Source organism: Canis aureus, chromosome 22 (assembly GCF_053574225.1).
Source record: "Canis aureus isolate CA01 chromosome 22, VMU_Caureus_v.1.0, whole genome shotgun sequence".
Lineage (NCBI taxonomy): Eukaryota > Metazoa > Chordata > Mammalia > Carnivora > Canidae > Canis > Canis aureus.
In genome coordinates, this window is record NC_135632.1 from 438,585 (window position 1) to 465,925 (window position 27,341).

The 27,341-nt window shown below is 37.8% G+C and overlaps 1 protein-coding gene across 10 annotated transcripts in view; it reads right to left on the reverse strand.

The window, feature by feature from the left end:
• OPA1 (OPA1 mitochondrial dynamin like GTPase) overlaps positions 1 to 27,341 on the reverse strand; it is an 86,366-nt gene that overhangs the window by 13,773 nt on the left and 45,252 nt on the right. For all 10 annotated transcript variants that reach the window (XM_077864543.1, XM_077864544.1, XM_077864545.1 and 7 more), the window contains 8 exons: positions 24,609 to 24,774; positions 22,463 to 22,615; positions 20,793 to 20,901; positions 20,215 to 20,294; positions 16,421 to 16,561; positions 14,530 to 14,646; positions 12,921 to 13,014; positions 12,102 to 12,212 (listed from right to left, as the gene is read on the reverse strand). In XM_077864543.1, coding sequence (XP_077720669.1) covers positions 12,102 to 12,212; positions 12,921 to 13,014; positions 14,530 to 14,646; positions 16,421 to 16,561; positions 20,215 to 20,294; positions 20,793 to 20,901; positions 22,463 to 22,615; positions 24,609 to 24,774 — 971 coding nt within the window. The remainder of the gene's footprint in view (positions 1 to 12,101; positions 12,213 to 12,920; positions 13,015 to 14,529; positions 14,647 to 16,420; positions 16,562 to 20,214; positions 20,295 to 20,792; positions 20,902 to 22,462; positions 22,616 to 24,608; positions 24,775 to 27,341) is intronic.

Consider the following 27,341-nt stretch of genomic DNA (forward strand, 5'->3'; position numbering starts at 1 on the left):
GATGAAAAACAAAAATGAAATACAATTATATCTCTTAACTATGACGCTGCAGCAGGACAAAGGATTATTATTAAACTTATCACAGGAAGAGCTACCGGCATTCATGTTTTGTTAGGCTGATTCTGTACTGAATTTCAGTCATTTCTCACTATAACCCTGTAAAGAGGCATCATTGTTGATGCTGGTTCCAGAAGTCAGGATAAGGCTCAAAGAAATGAAAATAACTTCAGAATCAGTATTACATATTCATTAATTTAGAAAATCACCTTTGCATTTTGCCACAATTTCTTATTTTCTACAGAAAAGGCAAATTACAAAATTGAAACAGCAGTAAAGAATACAGATTTATAAATCTGTATATTGATCTTTTTCGAAGAATGAAACCATTACATTATGTCTTTAGGAGACAAATTCATTGTTCAAGATTCCTAATAATTAGTTTAGGAGAGTAGGTTCAAAAACTAGCACACTGAAAATAAAAAAGAAAGCCAAATTACATGAACTCGGTTACCCACAAGCAAAAACCCAAAGACTAAAGAGTAGAATCGTTAAAACAAATCTAAGAAGATACTACCTCTAACACATGTTGTGAGCTCCAGCTTTGCCAAAAATATTTACGTAACTGGCTAAATCGTTTCCCTCAACGAACATTAATTTCCCCATCTGAACAATGGGGATAATACCTTACAAGCGAGCCTCCTATGCCGCGGAAATATGTAACACTTTCTATAAAGTGTAAAACTGTATACAAACGTCAGAGACAGTTGTAGAGCTCCAAGCACGATTTGGATCCCAAAGTACCAAATACTGCAGTTACACGGGAATACATACTTTCAATTCCTTAATGCTCCCCTGCCCCACTGCTTTCTCTTGGTTGTCAGCAATCTTGGAAAAAACAAATTTGGCAGAAGTGAGAAAAAAAGATTACAAAGCTATGAGGGTGGATGGTTCAAAGTGGTGGTAGCAGGCAAACATTTGAAGGTTTTTCTGGATGAGAGAATCAAGATCAAGGCAGAGCAGTCTTACGATGGGGATGACATGAGCATCTTTGGAGAAAGGACAGACATAATGCAGGCATAAACACACACAGGAAGTGCCCGGGTCCTGGATACAGGTGGGGATTAGCTTTCAAAGCAGAGTGTACGTTTTGAATGTTCTGTGTATGTTTTGCTAGAATATAGCCTTTGAGATACCTGACCTATTTAAAGTAACTAGTACCATATGAAGAAAAGGAGAAGAAATTTAGCTTATTCTGATAAATGAGAGACCAGAAATACGAGCAATGGCAAAGAAGTGAAGATTGGTGGTGGTAAGGGAAAGCTAACCTAAGATGTCCTCAGGAAAAATGTTCCAGAAATGTGCAGGAATTATGTCCCTAAGACCACATTAAAATTTTTGTTAAAAAAAAAAAAAGAAAATTTTTATTAGAATACAATGTTACAGTGGTTATCTCTGGGTAGTGCCAATTGTTTTAAAGATTTGCCATCTATGTTTTCTAATTTCCATGATGCATATATACATGTACTAGTTCTATGCTAATAAGAGGGATTAAAACAAACGCCTCAAATCCTGGTAGTGTACTTGGTGGAGACAGGCAGTCTGTCTGTACCTATGACTCAGAGAATGAAGTGGTGCCTCAAGGAGACTAAACAGGCGAGGTTAGAAAGACTTGAATTCCTTCACCAGGAAACAGATCTAACTGAAGTGAATAAAAAACAGCCAACTCGTTTCTACAACGGACAATACTAAGGAAGAAATGAAACAGCTGTTTTAAGAGAAATTAAAATGGACTATTTCCATATGTAGTAGGTAACAATGAGGCAGGGAAAATCTATCATCTTACATGGGTTGCATGAGCTGAAATTTTTACCAGTCTCAAGAAAGACTTAAACTCATTTTGCAGATATAGATCCACAGTGGGCATTTACTAGAAATCAAAAGAATTCAAAGTGAATCCCAACCACCAGGGAAGACCTCATGATGCGCAATTACTATCTAGTCCCATGAAATGTCTCATGGCATCACTATCACCAAGAAATTATTGGGAAAATATTCAGTCACTTTTAAAATTGATCATAATTAGCTTTGTCATTTCCACGAATACAGTAATTAAGAATATGAAATTTCTAAGGCAATTTTGAATTATGCTTATTTGGGAAAAGAAACAGTTCAGAAATGTATAAAATAGTAAACAGTTAAGACTTCTTTTGCCTTTTACTCCCCTCTTTACCCTGAGAACTGAGAACCCTACTTCATAGAGATTACCAGTTTTAACATGCACCAATTCATCCTTTAAGACTGTTGCTTGGCAGGGTGGGGGGTGGGGGGCGGCGGCTCCGCCCCTGCCCCCCCCAAAAAGACCTTTCCTTTAAAAAAAAATGTATTCATATCTTGCTTAATTTTATTTTTTTAACATAGTGTTTCACAGGCCAGTAGGTTGTTTTATGATTAGATTTAGTTTCAATGAGTAGATTTCATTTTTTTTCCACCTTAGCAATGGAAAGAAAACATAAAACATAATTAAAAAAAACAAAACAATCAAAATTTAATCCCAACTTTAAGATGTTACTTCATTCTTAAACTCTCAGTAAGGAAGTGGCAAGCATGATTAGGCGAAAAAAGTCTCATTTCTAGCTGAAAATATGTACATTGGCCTTTTTGTATATCACAATATATACATAAACACGTATCAAAACACATAAATATAATCTACTTTAAAATGATAAAGACCTGTCTCATTTTTATTCCTAGTTTTAATAAGTTAAAATTGAGTTTAAGGCAAAAAGAATATACTTGCTAATAAAACACTGAACACCAGTAACCTGTATAACATAACAGAGAAGTAAATATCTTTTTAATCTTGCACCAATTTATCAATATCCTCAATGCTGCCTTTAAAAGATAAGACTTAGGCCATGAAAAATGTGCTTGATTCTAAATGCCCCATTTTGAGTCTGGATTTTCTCATCAATAACCTGGAAAGCACACCACTCAGGCTCGTCACATGAAATTCTGTGTGTAAATAACTACTTCTCTAACACAGAAGCTTCTCCCCGAGGATTACTGTATTCTTTGTGCCATGTCTCTCTCTCTCTCTCTCTCTCTGGCTACAACACAAAGCAGAGTCTACTTCACCTACGTAGACTCAAGGTAAAAATAATCCTTCCTTAGTTTCTTTGTCAATTTCACCTTACTATGAAAAATATTAGTTCACAAAGGCAAAATTTAAAATCCAATTGCTTTTACCCTGAACAGGTGCCTTCAAGACCTCACAAACTGGTAACACAAAACAGAAAGAAGTAATCTTTTTCTGCATGGATGAGAGAAACATTCCAAACTTTCCAGTTTTAAAAATATACTAGTTTCTACTAATAACCACTCCATAAAATACACAAAAGGTACATGAATGTCAAAAAGAATGAAAATATTCCAATCAACTTAAAAATGCCTAACAAACACAAAAACTTATGAAAGCGTTTTGGTAAACTGGACGGGACTGGCAATTAGGAAATCACTGGTGTCCTAGAAGTGGTTTCATTAGGAATGAAAGTCGTATCACAGGGTGTCAGCAGGGGAGGGGGCGGGTGGAGACAGGGGTGAATGCAGCAAATGCAAGCTGCTCTACAAGAGAAACGATATGGTGGCTTTCCTGCTTTCTGGCAGGACAGAGGGTTAGAAAGTTCCTTAGGAGAAGAGTGAGCTTCCTTCTTCCTCCTTTGTAAGCAGGGTGGGGCTGGGGGGGAGGGCGCGGATACAGACAGATAAAGAATCTGTATTAAAAGGTCATAATTAGACAGTCACGGAACATACCACACATACCATACAAAGTATGGTGAATTTATGAAAGAACTGTATCACTTTAGCAGAACAATAAATACACATGAATTTTTAAAATTTGAGAGAGAGAGAGAATGCACACAAGCAGGGGGAGGGGCAGAGGGAGAAGCAGACTCCCTACTGGGCAGGGAGGCGGTGGCGGGGGGGGGGGGGGGGGGGGGGGCAGGACCACACACGACACAGGGCTGTGGACCCTGGGATCAACACTTGAGCTAAAGGTAAGCGCTTAACTGACGGAGGAGCCACCCAGGTGCCCCTCAAATTTTTCTTTCTTAAACTGGTTATTTCAGTTGATCTATACAGTTGCTTAAGGTGGGAAGTCTGCCTTCTGCTCAATTAAACAATACTGGTAAGGTTTTTAATCACTGGAGGAAGGTAAATAAGTAGCAAGGAGGAAAAATCCTGGTTGAGCAAGTGATAATAGTCTGGAAGAAGACACAGTGAGAGACATGAAAAGGAGACAAAGGGAAAAGACGGCTCAGAAATGTGCCAGATGTCAGGAGAAATTACAATTATTGGCCAAAGAAATGCAGTAACGGTAGTCAGATATAAGTGAAACTATAGGGGTTACAGTCCTTACACTCCAAGCTTTCTCTCCAGGGCACCTTACTCTAATCTCTGTGACTGTGTCTTTATAAAAAATCTGGCCTATGTACCTAGATTTCTACAATTCAATGCCACCTGTTCCTTTTTCAAACCTCTTTAAGGTTAATTTTCTCTGGTTACACAGACACAAAATGAATATGCTACTTCAGATAGAGTTCAAATAACTACCCAATTTTCAACAGTCACACAGTTTCTAAGACTCCACTAAAAGAAGATATGTCGATTTTATCCCAATTAATAAAATGACAACTTTTATTCCTGTAAATAGGAAGAATTCTCTGAAGTGTGGACTTGGAGGCAGAAGGGTGGGTGGTACCCAGCAAAAATCCCCTATGGAAACTTGTTAAAATTTGTATGCCAGAGCCCTACCCCCAGAAAAATAGTTTTAAATACGAGTTCCCTTTTCCATAACTTTAACTTCCAGATTCTGAGTATAATGATCATTTTGTAGGATAATTTTCAGTCTCACACTACCTCATGGCCACTATTTTCATCCATAATGACTTTCAAGGATATGGCAGGTTTGCGAGAAGTTTAGGAATGTGGAGTAACCAACAGAAATTAAATTTGAGAGTATCCTGATATTCTTCTTCTCTAAATAAAGAACAACAAAATCATTCTGGCTGAGGGTTCCATCTAGATATGTTCTGACTACTTTTTACTCAAGTTTTACCATGGCACAGAGATATATTTCTTAACTATCCTATAAATTAGAATCGTGCTTTATTTATTTATTTATTGCAGTGGGTTTTTTTTTTTTTTAAAAAAAGATTTATTTATCTGAGAGGGAGAGAGAGAGCGTGTGCACACACACATTGGGGGAGGGACAGATGGAAAGGGAGAGAGAATCCTTTTGGAGCAGACTCCCTGCTGAGTGCGGAGCCCTACGTGGGGCTTCGTCCCAGGACCCTGAGATCATGACCTGAGCTGAAATCAAGAGTCAGCTGCTTAACTGACCGCGCCACCCAGGCACCCTTAGAATTATGTTTTAGATCTAATAAAAAAAATCTTTAAGAAAATTTTAATTGAAGTATAGTTGACACGGAATGTTACATTAGTTTCAGGTGTACAACATAGTGATGTGACAAGTCTATGCTATTCTACGGGCACCACAAGCTTAGCTACCATCTGTCACCATACAATGGTATTACAATACCAATGATTCTATTCCCGACGCTGTACCAATAAAGGATCTTTCTGGACTTAAGCAGCTATGGTGCGTTTCTCTTCCAATTTTAGCTTTTAAAATGGCAGTAATGGTTCATTCTGCTGTCACGCCCTTTTTATCACCATAATTTCAAAAATATACTAACATACTAATAATGGACAAAGTTTTCAGTTTAATAATGATTTCTGTTAGTAAATATCTGATGCTCAGAGAAAAATAAAATTTCCATTTAAGTTTTCAGAGTCAAAACTGAATCTTATGCACACTGAGATACAAAGCTGGTAACTTTGCTTTTTTCTCATTATCAAGAGAAAGCACAGGATGGATTATAAGAGGAGACTGGGAAAGTGAAGAGACACAAAGACAAGCCCCACCAGCATTGTATACTCCCAAGAGAAACAAACTTTAAGTTTTAAGAAACAATTGCTGGCTGTCTGGGAGATGCCCAGGCATCAAACAATAAAGAACAGTCAACAGAGGCGAGAGGCCGAGCACGCTGCTGTGACTCCTGCTCCCTAATCCCCGGGCTCCAGTGAAAGGCCAGCTGTTGCCACCTCGCGTAGGGAGTCAGCAGAGCAAATTAACTGCAGGAGAAAAAAGCTGCGGATATTGGAAAATTCTAATTTGCTAGGCTGTATAAGCTATACTATTTTTAACATTAAGGACATCAAACTGTATAATTAAAATAAAATAAGCCCGTGCAGTGGCAAGCCCAAGTAAAGGAGTTTATCACTGTTGCACATTTAAGTAGGGAATGAGATGGAAATAGGAAGTTTCTCAATTTTTACTGAAGCACATCTTCAATTCATGTAAAGACAAGAAGTAGGAAGCAATAAATTGAAGCCTATTATCACACATTTCAACACTCCTAGCATAAAACCACCACAAAACAAAAATGAAAAACCAAAACCCTCACCAATCTTTATGCTCAAGTAAAGATTCTCTATCTGTTAAAACTAGATCTTAAGACTCTAAGCATGAACACATCACATTGAAAAGTTGTGTCTGAATTCTGGGCAACTTACACACTACCTAATTAACTACAGGAGAGTTTGATAGCGTACAACGGGAGATATTTACAGGTCATAAATTACCTTTCTTCAGTCTGGTCAGTGGCTTGGTTTACACTTTAGCGTTCCTTCCTTATCTAAATGTTCTATCAGTTTTCATATCATTTGAAAGTTTAAATGTTAAATGACTAATACTATGCTTTTCTGACCCACTCCATAAAGGACACTGTTAACTGTAAGCTTCCAAACGCAAAGGACTATATTTTAGGTAATTATATTTCTCAAAGGCTTAACTTTTCTCGACTTATCTTGGCACAGTAGTTAAAAGGCCTGGACTCACATCTTGGCTTTACCACTTACGTGTTTACCACTACGTGTTTCAAGGTTTCCATTTCTTTATAAAGTAAGAAAATGACTGTACCTATGAGAACGCATACAAGGCCTACAAGCTAATACCTGGCACAGGAAAAGTATTTAAATACTAACTCACATTCATAAACAGTTTCAAGTTTTGATATAAATTTGAAAAGAAATGCATTGTAAAGTAAGGGAAAGACTATACATCTTAGTGATCTAAATGACTTGTGATGCCCCCTTAATTCCTCGGTCTCAATGATTCTTTGATTATGTACACAGAGAATGAAGAATAATTCGGGCTTTAGTGAATAAGAAAGAAGCCTAAGCTCTCACTCCCAACCAATTGATATAAAGGTCCCAAACTAACAATAACTTAGTTAACAGTTGACACGACATTCATATAACAAGTAATAAAAGAATTCCATGCTGTTTTGCTGAAACTCAGCAATTGTTACCAGTGCCCAGATATTCCATTTCCAGGGTGGGACAGAGAACAAATTCCAAAATGTCTATGAGATGTTAGCATTATCAGTTGTTTTATATGATGACAATCATAAAATAGATTTTATAAATCATAAAACAGCTCATTATGAAAAGAAAAATCTGAATTGAGCTATATTCTATATAATCTTTCCCTCTTCAAAGAAAGCATTTAAACATATAGTCTGTTTCAATAAAGAGATTAAACACATTATTACAAACTATACTGGAAATCCAAATAGGTTCTATCTAAGTTGATGTTGTATTTATAAATTTTTTTTTAAATTTTTTATTTATTTATGATAGGCACACAGTGAGAGAGAGAGAGGCAGAGACACAGGCAGAGGGAGAAGCAGGCTCCATGCACCGGGAGCCCGACGTGGGATTCGATCCTGGGTCTCCAGGATCGCGCCCTGGGCCAAAGGCAGGCGCTAAACCGCTGCGCCACCCAGGGATCCCTGTATTTAAATATCTATTAAAAAAATCCTTTGAAATAAAATTTGCTACAAAGTCAAAAGTATTTCATCAAGGTCATAATGGGCATATTTCAACACTAGATAGTTCTAAGTGTAATTAGATAATGCAAATAAGGAATTAAGGTGGAAAGAAGAGCTATATACAGGAGGTGCGGCGCCTGACTGGTTAAATCAGTAGAGCACGTGACTCTTCATGTTCGGGTCATGAGTTCGAGCCTCACGCTGGATATGGAGCCTACTTAAAAAAAAAAAAAAATTGTCCAAGAGGTACTCACTGCCTTCCAAAATATTCAGAGATCATAGTTTTCAAATTCTCATTTTTTCTAAATCATTTTCATATGACCATGATCCATTTATGTAAGCAAATCCAGTTATAAAAATAAAATCAAACCATTTTTTACTCTTTTTACATAAAAATAATTTCAGATATGGAGAAAAGTGGTAAGAACACTACAAAGAACATATTTTTCCTGAATAATTTATGGTCATTACATCCCATAAACCCCAAATATTGTACTGTGTTCTAGCTATAAATAAAGATATCTTCCTAAGCAATCTCAATTTAACAATAAAAATTTAAAAATGAACACCATGTAACATCCCATTCAAGTTTTACCAACTGTCCCATTAATGTCCTATAAAACAAGATCAGGGTCTGGATCATACACTGTTTGTTTTCATGTTCTTCAGTCTCCTTTGACCTGGAATAGTTCCTCACTATTTTCTGGTTTCTCATGGTCTTGACACATTTGAAGATTACATGCTACTTATTCTACAGACTGTGCCTCAATTTGGGTTCATCTGATGTATCTTCATAATTGGATTTAAGTTACACATCTTTGGCAAAAATATCTAAGAAGTGCTGTTGGTTTTTTTTTTTTTTCTTTTTTCACTGCATTCTGCAAGGTGGAACAGTTCTGATTTGACTGTTACCGAGAATATTAACTCTGACAGCTTGATGAAGGTGGTTATTGCCAGGCTTATCCATTGTAAAGTTACTCTTTTTCCTTTTTAAATTATTTTGTGTGGAGATACTTTGCGTGATTATACAAATATCCCATTCCTCATCACTGATTCTGTTCATTTATTTATATAATTCATTTTATTCATTTATATAATTATCAATTTGTGGAATCCTATTTTATTTAGTGGGTTATAATTTGTACTGTCATTATTTACTTTGATACCCAAATTGTCCTACTTTTGGCCAGCGGGAGCGTTTTCAAGCTGGCTTTTGCACCTTGCTGACGTCCCTATCATCCTTCAAATACTTCCTTACTTTGTCACCTTCGGATGCTCCAGGTTCATCCTAACCTTTTCTTGTTCCAGCTATGGAGTCCACCTCTCCAAGGAGGCCTGGTTCCTATGTTGGACTTCTTTTCTCGAGACTAGAAGGGGTGGGCTCTTGTCTCTTTGATTTTCCTAACTCAAGACAATCAGTGAATATCCAAAGTAAAGTGGTAAAAAGATTTAAAATGGAGCAAGTTTAATAAGACTGGCAAAAAACATGATGCACCAAACTTTCCCAAATCCACAATACTCTACTCTGTACTATTCTGAAATTGTGGTAAAAACTCCTTTGTTTCCCTTTCTCTAAATTCTATTAACACGCTATATTCTAATTGAATATGCTATACTAAAAACTTCGATCCAAGTAATACAGTAGTTACTGTTAAAGCTAAATTGGCTGGCTGAAGGGATCCAAGATCATATCCTTAAGTGTTACATGAAAGATAAACAGTACGGAAACGGTACTCCCAAGATTCTTCTCCAACTAATGGACCATATCATGGCTCATCTCCTTTACTGTGAAGATGAAGCCGAGTCACTGGTGAAACACTTCCTGTCAACGACATTATTTGGTACATTAACACAACCATAATTTTATAGTAAATCATTCCAAGGAAGTCACAGGAGTACTTTCTCAGGGAAAAAAAGCAGGATAACATGAATCTTGGCTTGATGGGCACAAATCTGTGTTAGCGATACACCATTTTTTTTAAATTATCAAATTGGGACTGCAAAGTAATGGGGTTGTATAAAGCTCTCTTAGAAAACATAAAAGATACATTGTTTTTAATTACTTAAAATTACATATGCTAGTAAAATACAGTGAAGTATTCCATGGTCTGATAATCATGTCCTGAGGGATACAAAAGAAATATATCTGTACACCCTACAACACTGGCACACCTCTTCCTGGAACAGCACTAACAAAGCATAAACTTGTGAGGCAGGGACTTGCAAGTGGTTTTTGAAGTTATTTTCCCAAAGCCCCTCCTAGTAATATAATAACTAATTGGAGGCATTTTTACAAAGAGGCTAAGGCTCTGAGAGATAACGTGCCTAAGGGAACACAGCTAGTGAACGGCAGTGCACAAACACAGATCGTCTACGAGTTAGCACAAACTTACTCTGATCAAGTGGCATGAAAGAAACAAAAAGAAAAGCAACAGAAAACAGAATATGAACTAAAATAAGATACACTTCAAAATAAAGATTAAGGGAAGAAAGGGCAGAAAAGACAGCAAATGACGAGCTGAGGTAACAGAGGAGGCGACGGTGCCAGTGGAGGAGCACGCTGCTGAGGCCTGGCGGGGGTGGGGTGGGGGTGGGGGGGCAGGGTTTTGACAGGAAAACCACTGGTTTCTCTTGGATATTCTAGGGAGCGTATTGTAGTGACCTAACTTCAGATTAGAAATGATTTTCAAATGTGAGGAACTTCTTCTTATTCCGTATCTGCTTTCTCTTACATACCGGAAAACTCCCAAGATGGTAAATTTAAGTATATGCTGAAAGGGAAAATACCATTTGGGAAAATTAAATGAGGAGAAGCTTGTAACAAACGAGGTAAGCTCAAACCGAAGCACCAACCTCAGTGTTTTTATTTTTATTTAACATCACTCCTTCTGGGATTTCCTTGGGTTCTCAAAGCTCTAAGTAAATCTTAACATGCAACTCAAATACTTTAAAGCTAGGAACACCAGCATTCAGGAAGAACCAAACGTCTCCAGAGAGAGACCAAGTGATCAGTAAGGCCAAGTTAGGTTGGGGGTAGGGGACGCGTGACGGAAGGGACAGCCCTATGGGCCAGTGTAGGCGTAACACCTGACCCGGTTGAAGAGGGTGCTGGTGGCGTGGCCCAGTAGTGGGCGAGTATCCGTGTAGCAGGGCAGTCCAGTCTGCTGCAGAGTTCTGGAGCACATGTAGGATGAAGAGGGAGTCCACTACCAAAGCATGGCCTGGCTTCAGGAGGTCCTGGCGCAGGGGAAGAGGCAGGAAGGATAAAAGGGGATCCGCCTACTACACAGTGCCAGTGCATGAGCTCCCTGAAAAGGAGTCTGTGAAGAAGGGTAACATGGCACGGGGTATCCGAGCCTGCATGAGGTAAAAGGGGTGTCAACACAGGGCAAAAGGGATGCTTGCGCAACGAAGGGGACAGTGACAAGTCTGCATACATATGGGAAGGCTGATCAAAGTAAGTAAATATATTAAGGAGAGCTGGGAGCCAGATTTCTCTTTCCTCAAAGAAAAAGGAGACTACTAGGATGAACCCTGAGCTACCAAATTATAAGTATCATTGTTAACTTAGGGCTTCCAACACAGACATATACTTGTGATTAGAAATAGAGATATAAATGTGTGGACAGGTATCCACACACGTATACACGCGTGCACAGAGACCTGAATGCAGGCAAAATCTGTTCCCCAGCTCTTTCCACGGAGAGAGTCTGTGAACAGTGATAGTCCAGTAACAATCAGCACATCTAGCTTCCTACTCTTGACTTCTAAATACCATTCTCCAGAAAAAGGAAGCTGGATCAGGGAAAGTACAGGCTGAGCATGAACATCTTCTTACACAAAAGGACAATACTAGGACGACACAGGATACTTGAATGGGGTCTGAAAATTAGATGCAGCAATGTATCAGTGTCAACATCCTGATCTGGATGGTTGCTAGGAAAAAAAATCCTTGTTTCTAAGAAATACACCTTAAAGTACTTGAAAGTGATGGGGCGACAGGTCAGCAACTTTCTTGCAAATAGTTCATGGAAAGAAAGTTCTTTGTATACACTTCTATAGTTTGCAATTAAATGGATGAACGAATAATGGAAATGAGGAAAGAGAAAAGGCAGCACGGGGCGGAGGGCGGGAAGAACTACTTACTGAGGTCTTCAGCCAGCTGAACTCGTTTGCCAGTGAGCAGTTTTACCTTCTTTTCACTGTCTTCAGCAAAATCTTCCAACACCTCTTTCACATTTTTCTCTAGTCGTCTGACTGTTCAAAGTAAACAAAAACTTGAGGAGCATCGTTATTATGAATGCATATGGAGGATAAATTAGCAATACATGGAGAGTAAGTTTGGATTTTTCTCATGTCAGACTTACAGAGTTCAGATTTCTCACAGCTATAGGGAGAATCTCTACCTGTTATATAGTACTTTTGTCCAACATGAATCTAATATCCTCAGAGGAACTCATATTCTCAAGTCCTAACACTTTAAAGAAGTGCAGATTTCCCCCAAAAAAACTTAAGTGATGCTTAGGAGTCCTTTTCTAACAGTTTTTGTGTAATGAAGGGAGACTCCTGGTATGTTTTATCTCCCATCTTTTCCAATTATGATTTACTTTCATTACTATTTTATGGGCAGATGATAATTTTCAGTTTTTCTAACAAATTTATTTTCATTTAAATTTATTATTTGCAAGAGAGAGAGAGCATGCATGCGTGTGCGTGGAGGGTGGGACAGAAGGAAAGGGAAGGAGAAAATCTCAAGTAGAATCCCTGCCAACTCGGGGCAAACCTCAAGACTCAGATCATAACCTGAGCTGAAACCAAGAGTTAGAGGCTTAATCAACCGAGCCATCTTAGGTGCCCCCAGTGAATCTATTTTTAAAGAATCACTTTGATATCTGTCTATTAAAAATGAATGCTATTGCTATTTTTTTGATGTTAGAATTAGAAAGTGATACCTCTGTGGCTTACCTTCAGTGTTTGTAAGTTGCTGCCTTAAAGTATTTGCAGTGATAGCAAGCATACGCTGTATTCGCCAAAACAAGACGACATCATTGCATTCCAACTGAAATTTAGGAAATGAAGATTACAGATGCAAATTTAAAAAATGAAAGCTATGACCATAAACACACACAACTACTAAATTAGGCTATTATCTACACCCTAAACTTTAAAAATCTCAGACCTAACTAATACATATATTCCTTTTATTTTTTTTTACCTAATACATATATTCCTTTTTTTTTTGAAGATTTTATTTATTTATTTGACAGAGAGAGCCAGAGAACACAAGTGGAGGGAATGACATGGGCGGAGGGAGAATCTAAGCAGGGAGCCCGACGCAAGGCTCAACCCTAGGACACTGGGACCTGAGCCGAAGGCAGATGCTTAACCGACTGAGTCACCCAGGTGCCCCTATACATTCCTACTGAAGATATAAGCCACTGAATCTTTTCTGCAGGTCAATGAACTTCTGCATGATTTGGCTTCAAACTGCCCCTCACCTATAGAGGTTTGTTTTGATTCCAATGACAAAGCAAATCAATTTGGGAAGTAAAGAATTTCATGATTTATATACAAGTAGAAAATCACAGGATATAACCTTAATTTTTATTTAGTTTCAGTTAACAACCATGTTAGCTTAAATACACCCTTAGGTTAACCTCTTTTCTTTGTGCACTCAAGCCAGTTTTGGAATGCAGCTGTAAAAAAAATAAATTAATGATATGTTTTAAAAGAAGCTTATTCTGTAAAGAGGTCTTTTCAACAATTAGGCAAAAAACTTGCCACTTTTTACACAAGTATATTTAAATAAAAATTTATTTTAAGCTGTAGAAAACTCAAAAGCATTTTACGAGTCTCAAATAAGATCATTGCTGAATAGCTCTTTCAGAATGATACTCTAAAAAAGCGTTTCTGCTTGTAAGAAAATGCTCAAAACACAATCAGTCTGCTGCCACCTAGGGGTTACTCTGTGAAACGTGGCATTAAACAATGTACAACTTTATATACTTCTTTTAAGTAAGCAGAGATTTTAATGATATAAAGAAAGAATTACAATAGACAGGAAAAAGCACAACAAAAAATTGTTTTTACAGTAGGATTTCCACTACCCAAATGGATTGTTATTGTCATACACGTGCAGATACACAGTGTATAGAAAGAGTTGAACATACACATAAAATATTAATTAAAATTCCTCCTAGGTCAGGGAATTATAAGTGACTTATTCATTAATAAGGAATATTAAAATAACTGGCTATGTCCTTTTGAAAATTTTTTTACATTTTTTATTGCATTTCCACGAGAACATACTATTTTCTAATATAAAAAGCTAATTCTTAAAAAAAAATTAAAAAGTGGTTTAATGCCTATTATCTGCATACACAATCTTTTAGTGTGTAAAATATAAACTGGTAAATACCTCAGAAAAGACAAGAGTTAGGGTATTCTTCATAACCCGCATATGCTTTTCCCAGTAGATCAAAGGACTTAAAACTAATGCTAAAGCTACTTTTTACTTTTAAGCATCTAAACAACAATCACTAAAAGCATTTCCCTTTGTTTTTGGACACCTTACCTCAGAATCTACAAAATGCCTTTGGTAGTAGTAAAAGCCTCTTCGACAAAGGTTACAATGGTTTAGAGCTGTTTTTAAGAAGTGTCTTCTATAAACTTGGTGCCAAGTATCCTTAATCTAAAATGAAAAAAGAAAACAAAAACCAAAGAGTTTCTGGATACTCTGCAGGTTGACCAAACCTATCCTGAAAGGTCAGCTACAGAAGTTATTATAAAAAACATAATTAAAACTAATGGTGATTTTATTATTCTTCCAACCTTTTTTAACCATTTAAAAAAAAATTTTAAGACAAAGATTATATTTACCACTACTCTGACCCCTTACCAGTTTATGTACTTCCAAATACACAATGTTTTTAACAAGGATTGTTGTAGTCATAGAATCATTCTGCAGAGTAGTAGGGTTGGGATTATCATCTCCCCCGGATAGAGGTAAAGAGCCCCAAGGAAAAGAGGTTGTGAGCCTAATCGAAGGACAGAGTTAGTTAGGACTAGGAAGCTGGTCTCAGACCATGTCCATCAATACAACATTTCCTTTTTGATTATTACATTTCATTGCTGCCACAGCAAAATGACCCCCCAATGTCATTACTATGAGGTTTGTTAGAGTGTTCAAGGTTCTTTCACACCATTGCCTTTTCTGAGCATGACAGTAATAAAGTTAAGCAGGTATAGCAAATATCATCAATGCTGTGTGACGGATGAAAACAGTGAAATGTTCAGAGATTATACTAGTTACTAAAGGTATTATTACTAACGAATGGGATGAAACTGTGCTAGAATCCACATCTCTGACATGTAGCCCATCTGCTATTCTTGCCATAACGTTTTGCTAACTACTTTATAGCTTCATAGAATACACTGAACAAAATGTCTCTTGGAAAAAACCTGAGATTTTCTTGCTGAGAAAAAATAATTAAAATACACAGTCAATTCGTATCCTAATATGTGGGCAAAGTCCAAATGTGGATAAATTAAACTTACATTCAACTAATAATTTCATGTATCATTAGTTTCAGTTTCATTTTCAATTTTTATAAATAATGCTAGATGTAACCGCTTGAACTGCTTTGAGTTTTACCCGGTTTCTTTTCTTGTTCTGACCTCTGGTGGAAATCACATTAAGTATACTCATTTCTCAAGTGCAGAAACAGATCATCTCTAAAAGAATTTATGTGTGGTTCTGAAATTTCTTATATGATTATTTTTCCCCTTAGAATTATTTTTCTAATTGGGTTTCACTTAAGTTAACTTAAGCTAATGTTAAAATGAAGTTTCGATTCCTTACACCCTCACTGGGGCACACAAGCCCAGAAAGTTGTTTTTTTTTTAATTTCCCAAATAAGTATCATGAAGTATTATGACATAAAACATAGTCTAAACTGTAATTATTTTTATTCTTATATTTTCCGAGTGAGGAAAATGAGATAGAACCCTAAGGCACTATCCAATTTAATAAAAACTTAACATTCATATTTTTTCTAAACCCACTCATATTTGATAAGGTACATGTGACCGAGAAAACACACATATAAGTGAATTTTATCACAGAAGAACTTGTATTTTGCAATCTGAAGGAGTATAGCGTGATGCAGAGATGTGGCGGCCTTTACCCCCTTTTGCCAGAGCTCCTTTCTGACCTTGCCCAGATACCTCACTTTTCTAAGTCTCAATCTCCTCACTTACAAATAAAGCATTACACTTAAAGAAATACCAACAAGAAATCTCTACTCTCTACAGTCAAAATGACTGTTTTTTGTCAGCAAAAGTACACATGACCAAAGTCAAATCAAGCACTTAAATATCCAAGTAACGTGTGAGAAGTAGTAACATTTTACCGTAAGAAACAGAGATTAAGGAAGTAAGTTCATATCATCAGCAGTATGTATTACCAAGCTTGGGTCCACTTCTACTCCTCGGGATTCAAGGTTCTTTCGGACTGTAGTTATCTCATCGCTCGCCAGATAGGCTGGGTGCTCCTCGTTACACTTCAGCATCTTCTCCAATTCACTCTTGGTTTCATTATGCACAAACTTTAAATTGTTTAAAAGAGGACTGTGATTTAGATGGATCATGATTTGGCAAATGCTTATAAAAACAGAGCCCTAGTTTTAATAAATATATTGCTAATGCACCACAGGGAACACGAGCTCCACATAGGAAACAAGAACATAGTATCTTGGCTTATGAATACAGAATATTGGTATTCTGGATTATGAAGGCAGAAGAAGTTGGACTTAGGCAAGGCAAAAAAAAAAAAAAAGGAAATTTAGCCTTATTTGTTATATATTTCGCTTTTGCTGAAATGTTTTATTGTCAAAGTTACCTCACCAGGTTCCTGACTCTGTAAGCTTCTTGACCTTAGGATGGGATGTCAGTCTAGGAAAAAGGACCCTGAACATGGGGAGAGATAATGTTCTATAAATGCCTCGTATCTAAGAACTAGATGACTGTAAGGACTTGCACCTGCTGTCTTTTTTGATAACTATGAAATTCATAGTTGGATTTTTTAAAAAACTCTTTTCATTAAAATTGTGCTTTAGACTGTTTCTGCAAGGTGTCTATCATCCCTCTCTTTAAGATTATTTTATTTTTTTAGAGATCTTATTTATTTATTTGAGGGAGAAAGAGCATGAAAGACAGAGCATGAGCAGGGGGAAGGGGCAGAGAGACAGAGAGGGAGAACCAGGCTTCCCACCAGGGAGCCAGATGGATCAAGGACCCAGTATCTAGGGATCATGACCTGAGCTGAGCTGATGCTTAACAGACTGAGCCACCCAGGCACCCCTAAGGTCTTATTTTTAAAGCAATCTCTACACTCAACATGGGGCTCAAGCTTACAGCCCTTAGATCAAGGGTAGCACGCTCTACCCACTGAGCCAGCCAGGTGGCTATCATTCTTAAGTATACTTCCAATCTCTTCTCTGTAACTGTTCACAGTCTGATGACCAAAGGAGTAAAAGATACATAGTAGTGACAGATATAAAAATAAGATTTTTATGCCGTGTCAAATCACGTTTATCTTTTCTTTTCAATCCTTTCAAAATTGCATGTTAAAAAAAAAGTCTAGCTTCAAATGCACTGATTACTCTGAACAAGCTACTAGCACAGCACTTTGCCCCAAACTGTAACAAACTACGATATCCAAGTACTCACAGAATAAAATATAAATGCAAATAACTGGCTTATAAATGAAACTACTAATATTCTCTGAAAACACGACATTTAGAAGAGAAATTTTACAGTTTCCTTAAACATTTGCTCTTGGTCTGAAGTAAGATGGAAATCTCCCAGTTAGATGATACTCCCCAACTCTCGTCCTGTTTTCACTTCCATCTGTGCACCTGCTCCCTGACCACACAGCGTTCAGGAGAAGACTACTCTCCCATCCACCCTGAACAAGATCACCACAGTTCAGCTCAGGCAAGGTGAGAATGTTTCAAAGGGATGGATTTTTCCCTAGAAAACTAAGGAAAAAGTAACAACATAAAAGCACAAAATAGTTTTCAGAACAGAGACTTATCTTTAACATAGGACGACCTAAAATGTCTTTTTCCACTAAATCAGTCATTCAAAAAGACAGAAGGAATTGTTACATAGCCACCTAAACTTGCAGCGTGAGACATGGGGACAGTCTCAACCTCTTCCAGAATCTGTTCCTCACCATAACCTCCAGGAATGAGGGTTAGAATAGTGGTTTTCAACAGGGAGTGGGAGGGATGAGAAAAGTCAGAGAATGAGAACGTGATTCAGTGAGTCTTACAGGCAGGGCTTTCTTCTGAAACAGAAAATGACACATAACACACACAAACCGTTCCCCAGGTGGTCCTGAGGTCCCTCCTCCTACGCCCAATGATGGCCTCTGTTCCACAGAGTCTTACGCTGGCTGCCCTGAACCCCTGGGAAGGCTCTTCTCTGAAGCGTTTCCATGTTCCTCTCCTAGGCCACGGATCCCTGCACTAATCTTAAAATTAATTCCTCTACTTTACTTGCAGAGATTCCTTTTGGATTCAAATTTCTGAGACAATAACTTACAACTAAGAATGATTTCTCTCTGAGAGTGTTTAGACCAAGTGTACTGGCCACTAGTTGCTGAGTTGCCATCATTGATTATTCTGGAGACTTTAGGACTAATTTCCCTTAAGCCTTTATGGTCAGACACCATTTTTCTTCTGAGTTTATCTGCCTCACCCCAGTTCCTTTCAATCAATGCGTCTTTTAGTCTTAAAATCAGAAACCTCTGATGGATCTCCTAGAAATTCCCTTTGACAGACCTCGTCCTCTCAGCCCATGTGCAGAGAGAGATAACCGATGCTCCCTGAAAACACGCATGATCCAACCACTAACTCTGTCCACTTCCTTGGCCTCTCTGCAGTCTCTTAATGACTCATTTTTCCACAAGAATCCTATTAGGAAAAAAGAGAAGAGGGAGACTGTCCCTTCACTTTTTTAAGACAAATTAGGACTCACATCTGATAGATTATGAGGCAAAAAAAAGGCATGAAACTTAAAAGAAAATAGGGTGTTGATTATAACTTAAATCTGTATTTAAGACAAAAACAAAAAATTAGTAAGAAAACAGGCATGACATGTAATTTGGTAATTTTCCACTTTTTAAATTTTCTTTCCTGATATTCCATATCTTGGTTTCCTTTCTCTAACTACATGGATTCAAAGACTGAAGAAAAGAAAGGGGATTGGATGCCACCTCTTTTTCGTATTATTTCCTTCACTTATGTATGTTCTGTATCTTGTTTTCACTCTTTTGTTTAAGGAATGAACATAAGAATGAGATGTGGTGTCAAACTAAATCCTAGATAGGAAGAGAAGCCATAATAAGAAATACAAAGATCAGGGACACCTGGGTGGCTCAGGGGTTGAGAATCTGCCTCCAGCTTAGGGTGTGACTCCAGGGTCCTGGGATCGAGTCCTTCATCGGGCTCCCTGTGGGGAACCTGCTTCTCCCTCTGCCTGTGTCTCTGCCTCTCTCTGCGTGTCTCTCATGAATAAATAAATAAAATCTTTACAAAAAAAAAGAAATACAAAGATGGTAGGAAGTGGGGCCTTAAATGTTCTGTACATCTTCCCTCTATTTACTCATCTGTCAAGTTACTATACTTGCTTTTACCATTTTGTTCTTCAGACGTGCTCATTATTTACTGAATAAAAAAATTCTACAGTTCTACTTCCTGTCTGAATTTTTACACCTATTTTGCACACAACAGCAAAAAATGCAGAAGAACAGAATATTTGAACAGACAACAACACAAAAATCCAGAGGTAACAACAGATGAAGTAAAAAAATTAAAAAAAAGAAAAAGTTGCTATAGGTTTTATTCTAATCATATTTCCTCTACATCCTCTGAAATCCTTGTCATTTTTAATTTTTGTTCATAGCTTTAATATTCGCTTTACCTCAAACCAGGAATTGAAATGAACAAAGTAATCTACCACAGAAAGGGCATGGTTCATTTCCCTTTCCTTTTAATAACACAGCTACTTCACTTTAAAAAAAAAAAAAAAACTTTTCTTTTATAGTTTTCTATTTATTCTAAAGATTCATTATGTTTTAAAAAGGCTGATGTAAAACATTTGAAATTATTAAGATTGGTCTGTAGGCATGCAAAAGTTACATTTTAATGCTTGAGTTAAACAAAATTCTATAAGACCAAAGATTTGTTTTTACCTGTTCTTGGGTCCGGTTCTTCCAGTATAACCACCTCTTTTTCCAATCTGGACCTACCATGTTTTCAATTGCGTTTTCAGCTAGAAAAATTTTTAAAAATTGTTTTAATTCACCAAGAATTTTGTCACTTACCAAGCACAAAAATTATAACTACTAATAAATAGTCATTTTCTTAATTACTTCAAACTGCTTGATCAATATAAAATCAGTTAAAATAAACAAAAAGATTACATGATTGATACAGTACATATATAAGAAATAATTTAAGCATATAAGTTTATAATCTCTGAAAGGTATAACTGCTTGTAAAGTTCCTGTAAGTACAGAGTCTTCAATTCAATTATAGTTTTTAAAAATGAGTACATATAAACATGTGTCTATTTTAATATTTTCAGTAGTCACTAAGCAGTTGACCGAAAAATTTCACAAAAAATATTTAACTATGGTATTAATGACAAAGACTATGAAATATTAGTTTTATTTATTTTTTAAAAAACATTTTCCCCCCAATTATCAAGTTGGATAACTTCTCCACCACCGGGAATACTCAAAACTCAACAACCTGTGTCCCTACTTACTATCCTTGAGACGAGCCTGAAGAGCTTCTTCCATAAAATATATAGCTGCATCCCACTGCTGTTTATCAGATATGGAGCGGTCTTCTAAAGCATTGTGTTGAATAACCCTCTGAAATAACAAGGAAAGAAAAACAGCTAATTTGATTTATGCCTTATCATTTTAGTAATTTTATTCAAATTGACAGCTTATCAAATATACAAAATAATAGATGTACCTAAAACAACATAAAAGTATGTCCCTCACACGCAAGTGCAGGAGGTCCTATTATCTGCCTATTGGTCACCTTTCTTTCAAAAGAATGAACAGTGAAGATTTTTTCCTATCTCAAATAAAATAGGCTATGTCTAAGACAGAGAGAGGCATATTATATACATGCAGCCACATATAAATCTGCACCCAAAACACTAGTTCTCAGAAATTAATGATTCAGATCACTACTTTTCCTTTTTGCCATATTGTCTGTGTTAGCATTTTCAAAAAAAGAGGAGAAAAACAACCACTGTCTCACTGTTAACATCAATGAAAAGTGTAAAGGAGGGAAGCTTAAAATGTCTAGACCATAAGCCAATATGAGTTATATAAGAAAATTGATTTCTAAATTTTATAACTTTTGAACGAATGAATGAAAAAGGACACTTCTGGGGCGCCTGGGTGGCTCAGTCAGTTAAGCATCTGCCTTTGGCTCAGGTCATAATCCCAGGGTGCTGGGATCAAGACCCCTCATTGGGCTCCCTGCTCAGCGGGGAGTCTATTTCTTCCACTCCTTCTGCCCCTCCCTCTATTTGTGCTCTCTCCTTCACTCTCTAATAAATAAAGTCTTCAAAAAAAAAAAAAAAAAGAAGAAGGAAAAAGGACACTATTCTCACAAGAAGCTAATCTTAATAAGGTATTTAACAAGAATGAATATTGTTTTCAAATATGAAGACAAGTATTTGTTTAAAAATAAATTACAACCAGCCCACAGTGAAATAAGCATTTTTCTATTGCTTATTGTTGCATCTTATCTTTCAACAGTGCCTCCTCTGAAGTGTCTGAGCAGAGCAGGTGCTAACACAGGTTTGATTATGGTGATGAGAACGTTCTCCATAACAAAAGATCTGTTGGAGGTGGAGGATTTGGTGCAGGTCAAGAGCTGGGGCTTTGTAACTAGAGCAGGGCTTGTGTTAGGGCTTTGAGAAGGACAATAATAGGACTGCTTAAGAACTAAATAAAATAGTGCTTACAACATATATTGTAGTTTCTAGCACCTTTTAAGCATTCAACATGTGGTAGTTAGCATTATTTTAGGAGTCTAATATTTTATGACTCAAATCCACAGAAAACCAATGAATCTAATTCCTTTCATTACCACCAAGAGTAAAATAAGAAGCAGCTATCTGAGCCATCTGCGGTTCAGGCCCATGTATTGGCGACTGGACAATTTGTGGAAGTTTACAGAAGCCTGTTTACTGTGAAGTTGGACTTTTCTCTGAAATGACAGCCACAAAAGAAATAGCAGAGAAATGTTAAAGGGCTGATTATATACAGATAAAGATGTCTTTCCCTCATTATCTTAAATTCAGAAGCTAATTGAAATGGTCATATAAAGACAACTTCCTCTAAAAAGAGTATCAATTTGAGAAAGTATGTAAAGCCGTAAGGCTGACACCATAATATACAAATGACGTACCAAGCTGTCCTCCGCAAAATCATTCCATTTGTGGCGTTTAATACTTTCTTCTTTAACAGCCTCTTTAAGTTTATCAAATATGTCATCATGTTCTTTCCCTTTTGGTTCTGTCATAAAGCGAGAAAATTCTTCCTGTAGGGTCTCCCACGCAACCTAGATTTAAAAGAAAAAGCCATATTTATAATACAACTTTAATATGTAACATGACAAACACCTGAATTTAAGCCAAATAGATGTAATAAATCAACTAACTTATCACAAAATATATATGAAAGCACAAGTTTTTTTTTGTTTTTTTTTTGTTTGTTTTTTTAAAGGCAGCAAATACAAACTCCGGCCTAGAGATCTCACACTGGCAGCTGGCGGGGTAGGTGTGGCACCCTGATATGTCTTGCTAGACAAAATGCGGTATTTTAAATTTTAAGAAATTAGTAGCCAGCATTATAAATAGCCTTCATATAAAATCTCGAACTATCTGGCGGCACTGCACCTGCACTCCTACGGGACACTAACCGGAGACAAGCAGGAGCCACCCCTTGAGACAGGTTTGCACTCCAGTCAGCCACCAGACTTAGTTCACTTATTTCATTTTGTACGTGGGAGTCTGCCTGCTTCGTCCACACTGTAGAAAGTTTAAGATTTCACAGTGACTTCTTCACATCTATGCCCTTATGTAAATATATGAAGCAAAGCATCAATACCTTCAATCACAGCCGAGAAACATTCAACTACGTTATAGCTAACTCCCGATTACTTGGGCAGTGAAAGGAAGAACACAGTGTCAAAAGTAACGAAGAACTAAACCTTCTTATGGTTCAGTGGGCTAGTTAATGCTGTATTTTTTACTCAGCCCTCTTCATTTCAAACATTAAGAAATCATGGCATAAACCACGTGACTGTCCTAGACTACCCAGTGAGGTATCAGCACCTGTTTCCTGACCTTGAGCAGATCCACATCTTTCTGCCACACCCAGGCATGAAGGGAAAAGCAGCAGGAGACAGAATGGCCACTTCCACTGCTGAGCCTCAGGATGTGACAATACCCGTGGGACAGGGCCCAGACAGATGCCAGGGACAGTTGTGAGGGGAGCTAATGGGGCAGTGGCAGTAAGCCCTCGGTTATTTTAGGGGTAAACGTGGAGAGAACTGACAGGGCTCAGCAATATGCAGCTTCGGCACAACAGCTGTCAGTTCTTTGAAAGAGAAGCAGGAAGACACTGAGTAAAGGGGTGAAGAAGCCAGGAGTGCTGTAGGACAGGAAAAGGGGAACCACACCCAAAGAATTAAAAGTTGACATTTTCTTTTTAAGGTAATGAAAAATAAGATTATCTTTAACACTGATTCTAATTTTGTGAGCAACCTCACACAGAAGCACAGGACACGCTGAGCCTTTGCTAGAACAATCATTCTTCAGAGTAACACGCATGGCAGATCAACCCTGATGATGAACATCATCACAGTAAAGCAGCTGGCGCTTACTGCAGTTACCATGGGCCCGGGACGTATCATACACATTTCATGTTCACTTACTCCTCATAACAATCTGTGAGGTAGGCAACCTATCCTCCTAATGTACAGACAAATAAACAGAGTAAGCAGGAGTCCAAGGATCCCACAGCTACTAAGCGGTACAGCCAGTGTGTAACAGAAAAGCATTCTTCAAGGTACTCTCCTAGAATTCCTCGTCTAACCTGCTGGCAGGATCCTAAGAAAATGATTATTTACATATAAATGAACCCTGCAGAAACTCAACAAATGAAATGTTTCATTCATTAAATATTTTCCTTAAAATAGTTATTTTAAGGAAATATTGTTATTTCCATATTCTGTGGAATTGTTATCCACAGACAAATTTTTTAAAGAATTTCCCATTCAAGCAAACGTTGCCAGTTTTGTTACATGCTATTTCTGAAACAGAACCGATACCCTCAGATCAACATCATACCAAATAGTAAATTTTTATGATGGCAGCAACTGGTAATAGCATTAAGGTTAACCCAACACAGAGATGAGGAGTAAAGAATAAACGGAGCATAATGGCCCTAAGAAGAGACAGTAGGCTGTGATCGGAATAAAACCTAAAATTCACAGCTCCTACTCCCTTCAGATAATGCTTCTTACCCATTTAATTAAATTATATCCTAACCTCTACTGCTTTATTAGGAAGCTGTTTATCAGTCCACTGTTTAAGCTTGATATCCACTGTTGTATTGAAAGTCCCTGAATTCATGGTCTGTGCAGCTGGAAGATATATGTTTTCAATCACATGAGTTGATACTCTTTCCCACAAGGACTGCTGAAGGATTTCCTCCCTGAAATTAAAAAAAAAAAAAAAAAGTTTCAAGAACATCAAATTTAAATATAATATTGGTTTTAAAAACTGCTTTATCGAAGTATCATTCACTCCAATAATTTGCACGTATTTAAAGTTCTGACATATGAGCACACTGGTGCATAACCACAATCAAGATAATGGCTACAAGTTCTAGCCACTGGATCTGCTTTCTGTTACTAGAGATCAGCTTATATTTTCTAGAGCTGTAAATAAATGCACCCGAACAGCATACTCTTATTTTGCCTGCCTTCTTTCACTGAGCAGATTTTGAGATTCATCCATATTGTTGAGTATATCAGCGTTTCACTTCTTTTTATTGCCGAGCAGTACTCCACTACTTGAATGTGTTTATCTATTTAGCTGCTAGTGGACATCTGGGTGGCTTCCCATTATTGGCTATTCCAGACAAAGCAGCTATGAGCATTCACGTGCGAGTCTGTATGGACACACACTGCTGCTCCTCTTGGGTGAAATGTCTAGAATTGGAATACCTACATCATATGGCAATTATACCGTTTCTCAAACTGGCTAAACTATTCTACATTCCCATGGGCACAGGATGAGGGCTCTAGACACCCCACGTCTTGCCAACACTTGATATGGTTAATCATTCTGCCGGGCTGACGGTGGTATCTCATTGTGGCTTTCATTTGCATTTCCCTAATGACCCATACTCTTAAGCGTCTTCTCGTGTGCTTATTTGCTTAATATTAATACATACTTTCTATGTATTGACTGTGGAGTCCAAGTCTGAGAACTTCTTGGTATGATTTTGAAACAATTTATCAGATCACAACACAGAGCACAGAGATGCTATGAAATATTGCTAAGTAAAACGGTCTAACACACCATGACAAAGGTTAACAGTATAAAAGATAATCATGTTGAGAATCCTGCCGTAAAGGCACCTTACAAGAACACAGATGTCTAAACAAGAAAAAGACAACTATTTCAATCAAGAAAAAAAAAACTGAACTCTTAAGAAAATATTTATTTGGCTTCTCCCAAACTAATTTCTACTGTAAAATACTACAACATACAAAAACATTCTGCTTACCAAAAGTAGTCAGTCTTAAGAGTAGCCCCAACCCCTACTACACAGCCACTAAGCTCAGGGCAGCAGAAACATCCCTGCTGGCCAAAGGTTTTCTTGGTTGAGGAGTGTCAACACTTCCTCCTATCCAAAGCTCCTAATATTCACTCAACATCTTGTGTAAAATCAAGTCTACCGAGTCAATGGGCTTGGTTGTGGCTGCCCCTTGCTAACTTTTGGGTCTTTTTCAGTGACAACCAGAACACCAAAGAGCATGAGGAAAGGGTACGCCCTGGGGCACCAGAAAGACAAAGTTCATTTAGTCACAGTGTTCATGACAGATAAGGACGGGGGAGAATTTTAGAAGGAAGCTGGAAGGAAAGAAGCTGCTCAGGGCCTCCTATTCAGATATAATTTTAAACACAAATCCAAGATTTCTGAAGATGGACAAAGGGCCAGGATCCAGCCTCTGACCACCAGGGCTTGTTGCTGCTCCCGCCTCAGAACAGACTCGGTCTGTTGTCTCTTCCTTGGAGCCTGTGGGCCAGGAATCGATATCCCAGACACCTCTTCAAGGAGGTGATAACAAAATCCCAGACCACCAAGTCCTGACAAGCCTGAGGTCCAGTCCACCCCAGGTAGCTGCTGTCACCCATCCTCACCCACCTTCCCGCGCCTGCCCTTCCACTGCCCAGCTGCTGTCCTCTGTCCATGCTCCCTGCTCCCCTTCATCACAATCACGTTCATTATGCCCCCAGTACTCGGCTCCGTAACAGACCAACCACTTTACATTCTCACATCCTCAAACCTTTCCTGGCTCTCCCTTCCAGGAGGTGGTTGTCCTCACATTCTGACCAGAGGTGCTCAAAGTTGGGAAGTGGAAGCCATGTGCTCCTCACCCTACACTCTTCCGGGCTGGACCAGGAGTCCTCAACTGCCCCACAGAAACTCCAGAGCCGTGAGGCCAGAACACGTGCTTACGCGGTCGGCCACCCTGACTTGCACTCTTATTTACATTTTCTAGTATATGTCATGTGACTGTAGACATCTCTATTCTAAATTCTACCATCATCCAGGGAAGATTCCACAAATACACAAATTACAATTAACATTACAGTTCTACTCATTCCCCTTATTATCTCCAGGAACTTTACCTCCATTTGCTCCATTTAAATGAAAACACTTTTCTTTTTTTTTTTTTTTTTTTTTAATTTTTATTTATTTATGATAGTCACATAGAGAGAGAGGGAGAGAAGCAGAGACACAGGCAGAGGGAGAAGCAGGCTCCATGCACTGGGAGCCCGACGTGGGATTCGATCCCGGGTCTCCAGGATCGCGCCCTGGGCCAAAGGCAGGCGCCAAACTGCAGCGCCACCCAGGGATCCCATGAAAACACTTTTCAAAATGGAAATTTGTTTTAAAGCAGACGACTTAGTCTTTACAATAACTTCAGTCAATACAGAAAAAGCAAGAAGTCCTCCGTAATTCCTTTCAGTAGTACAATCATTATT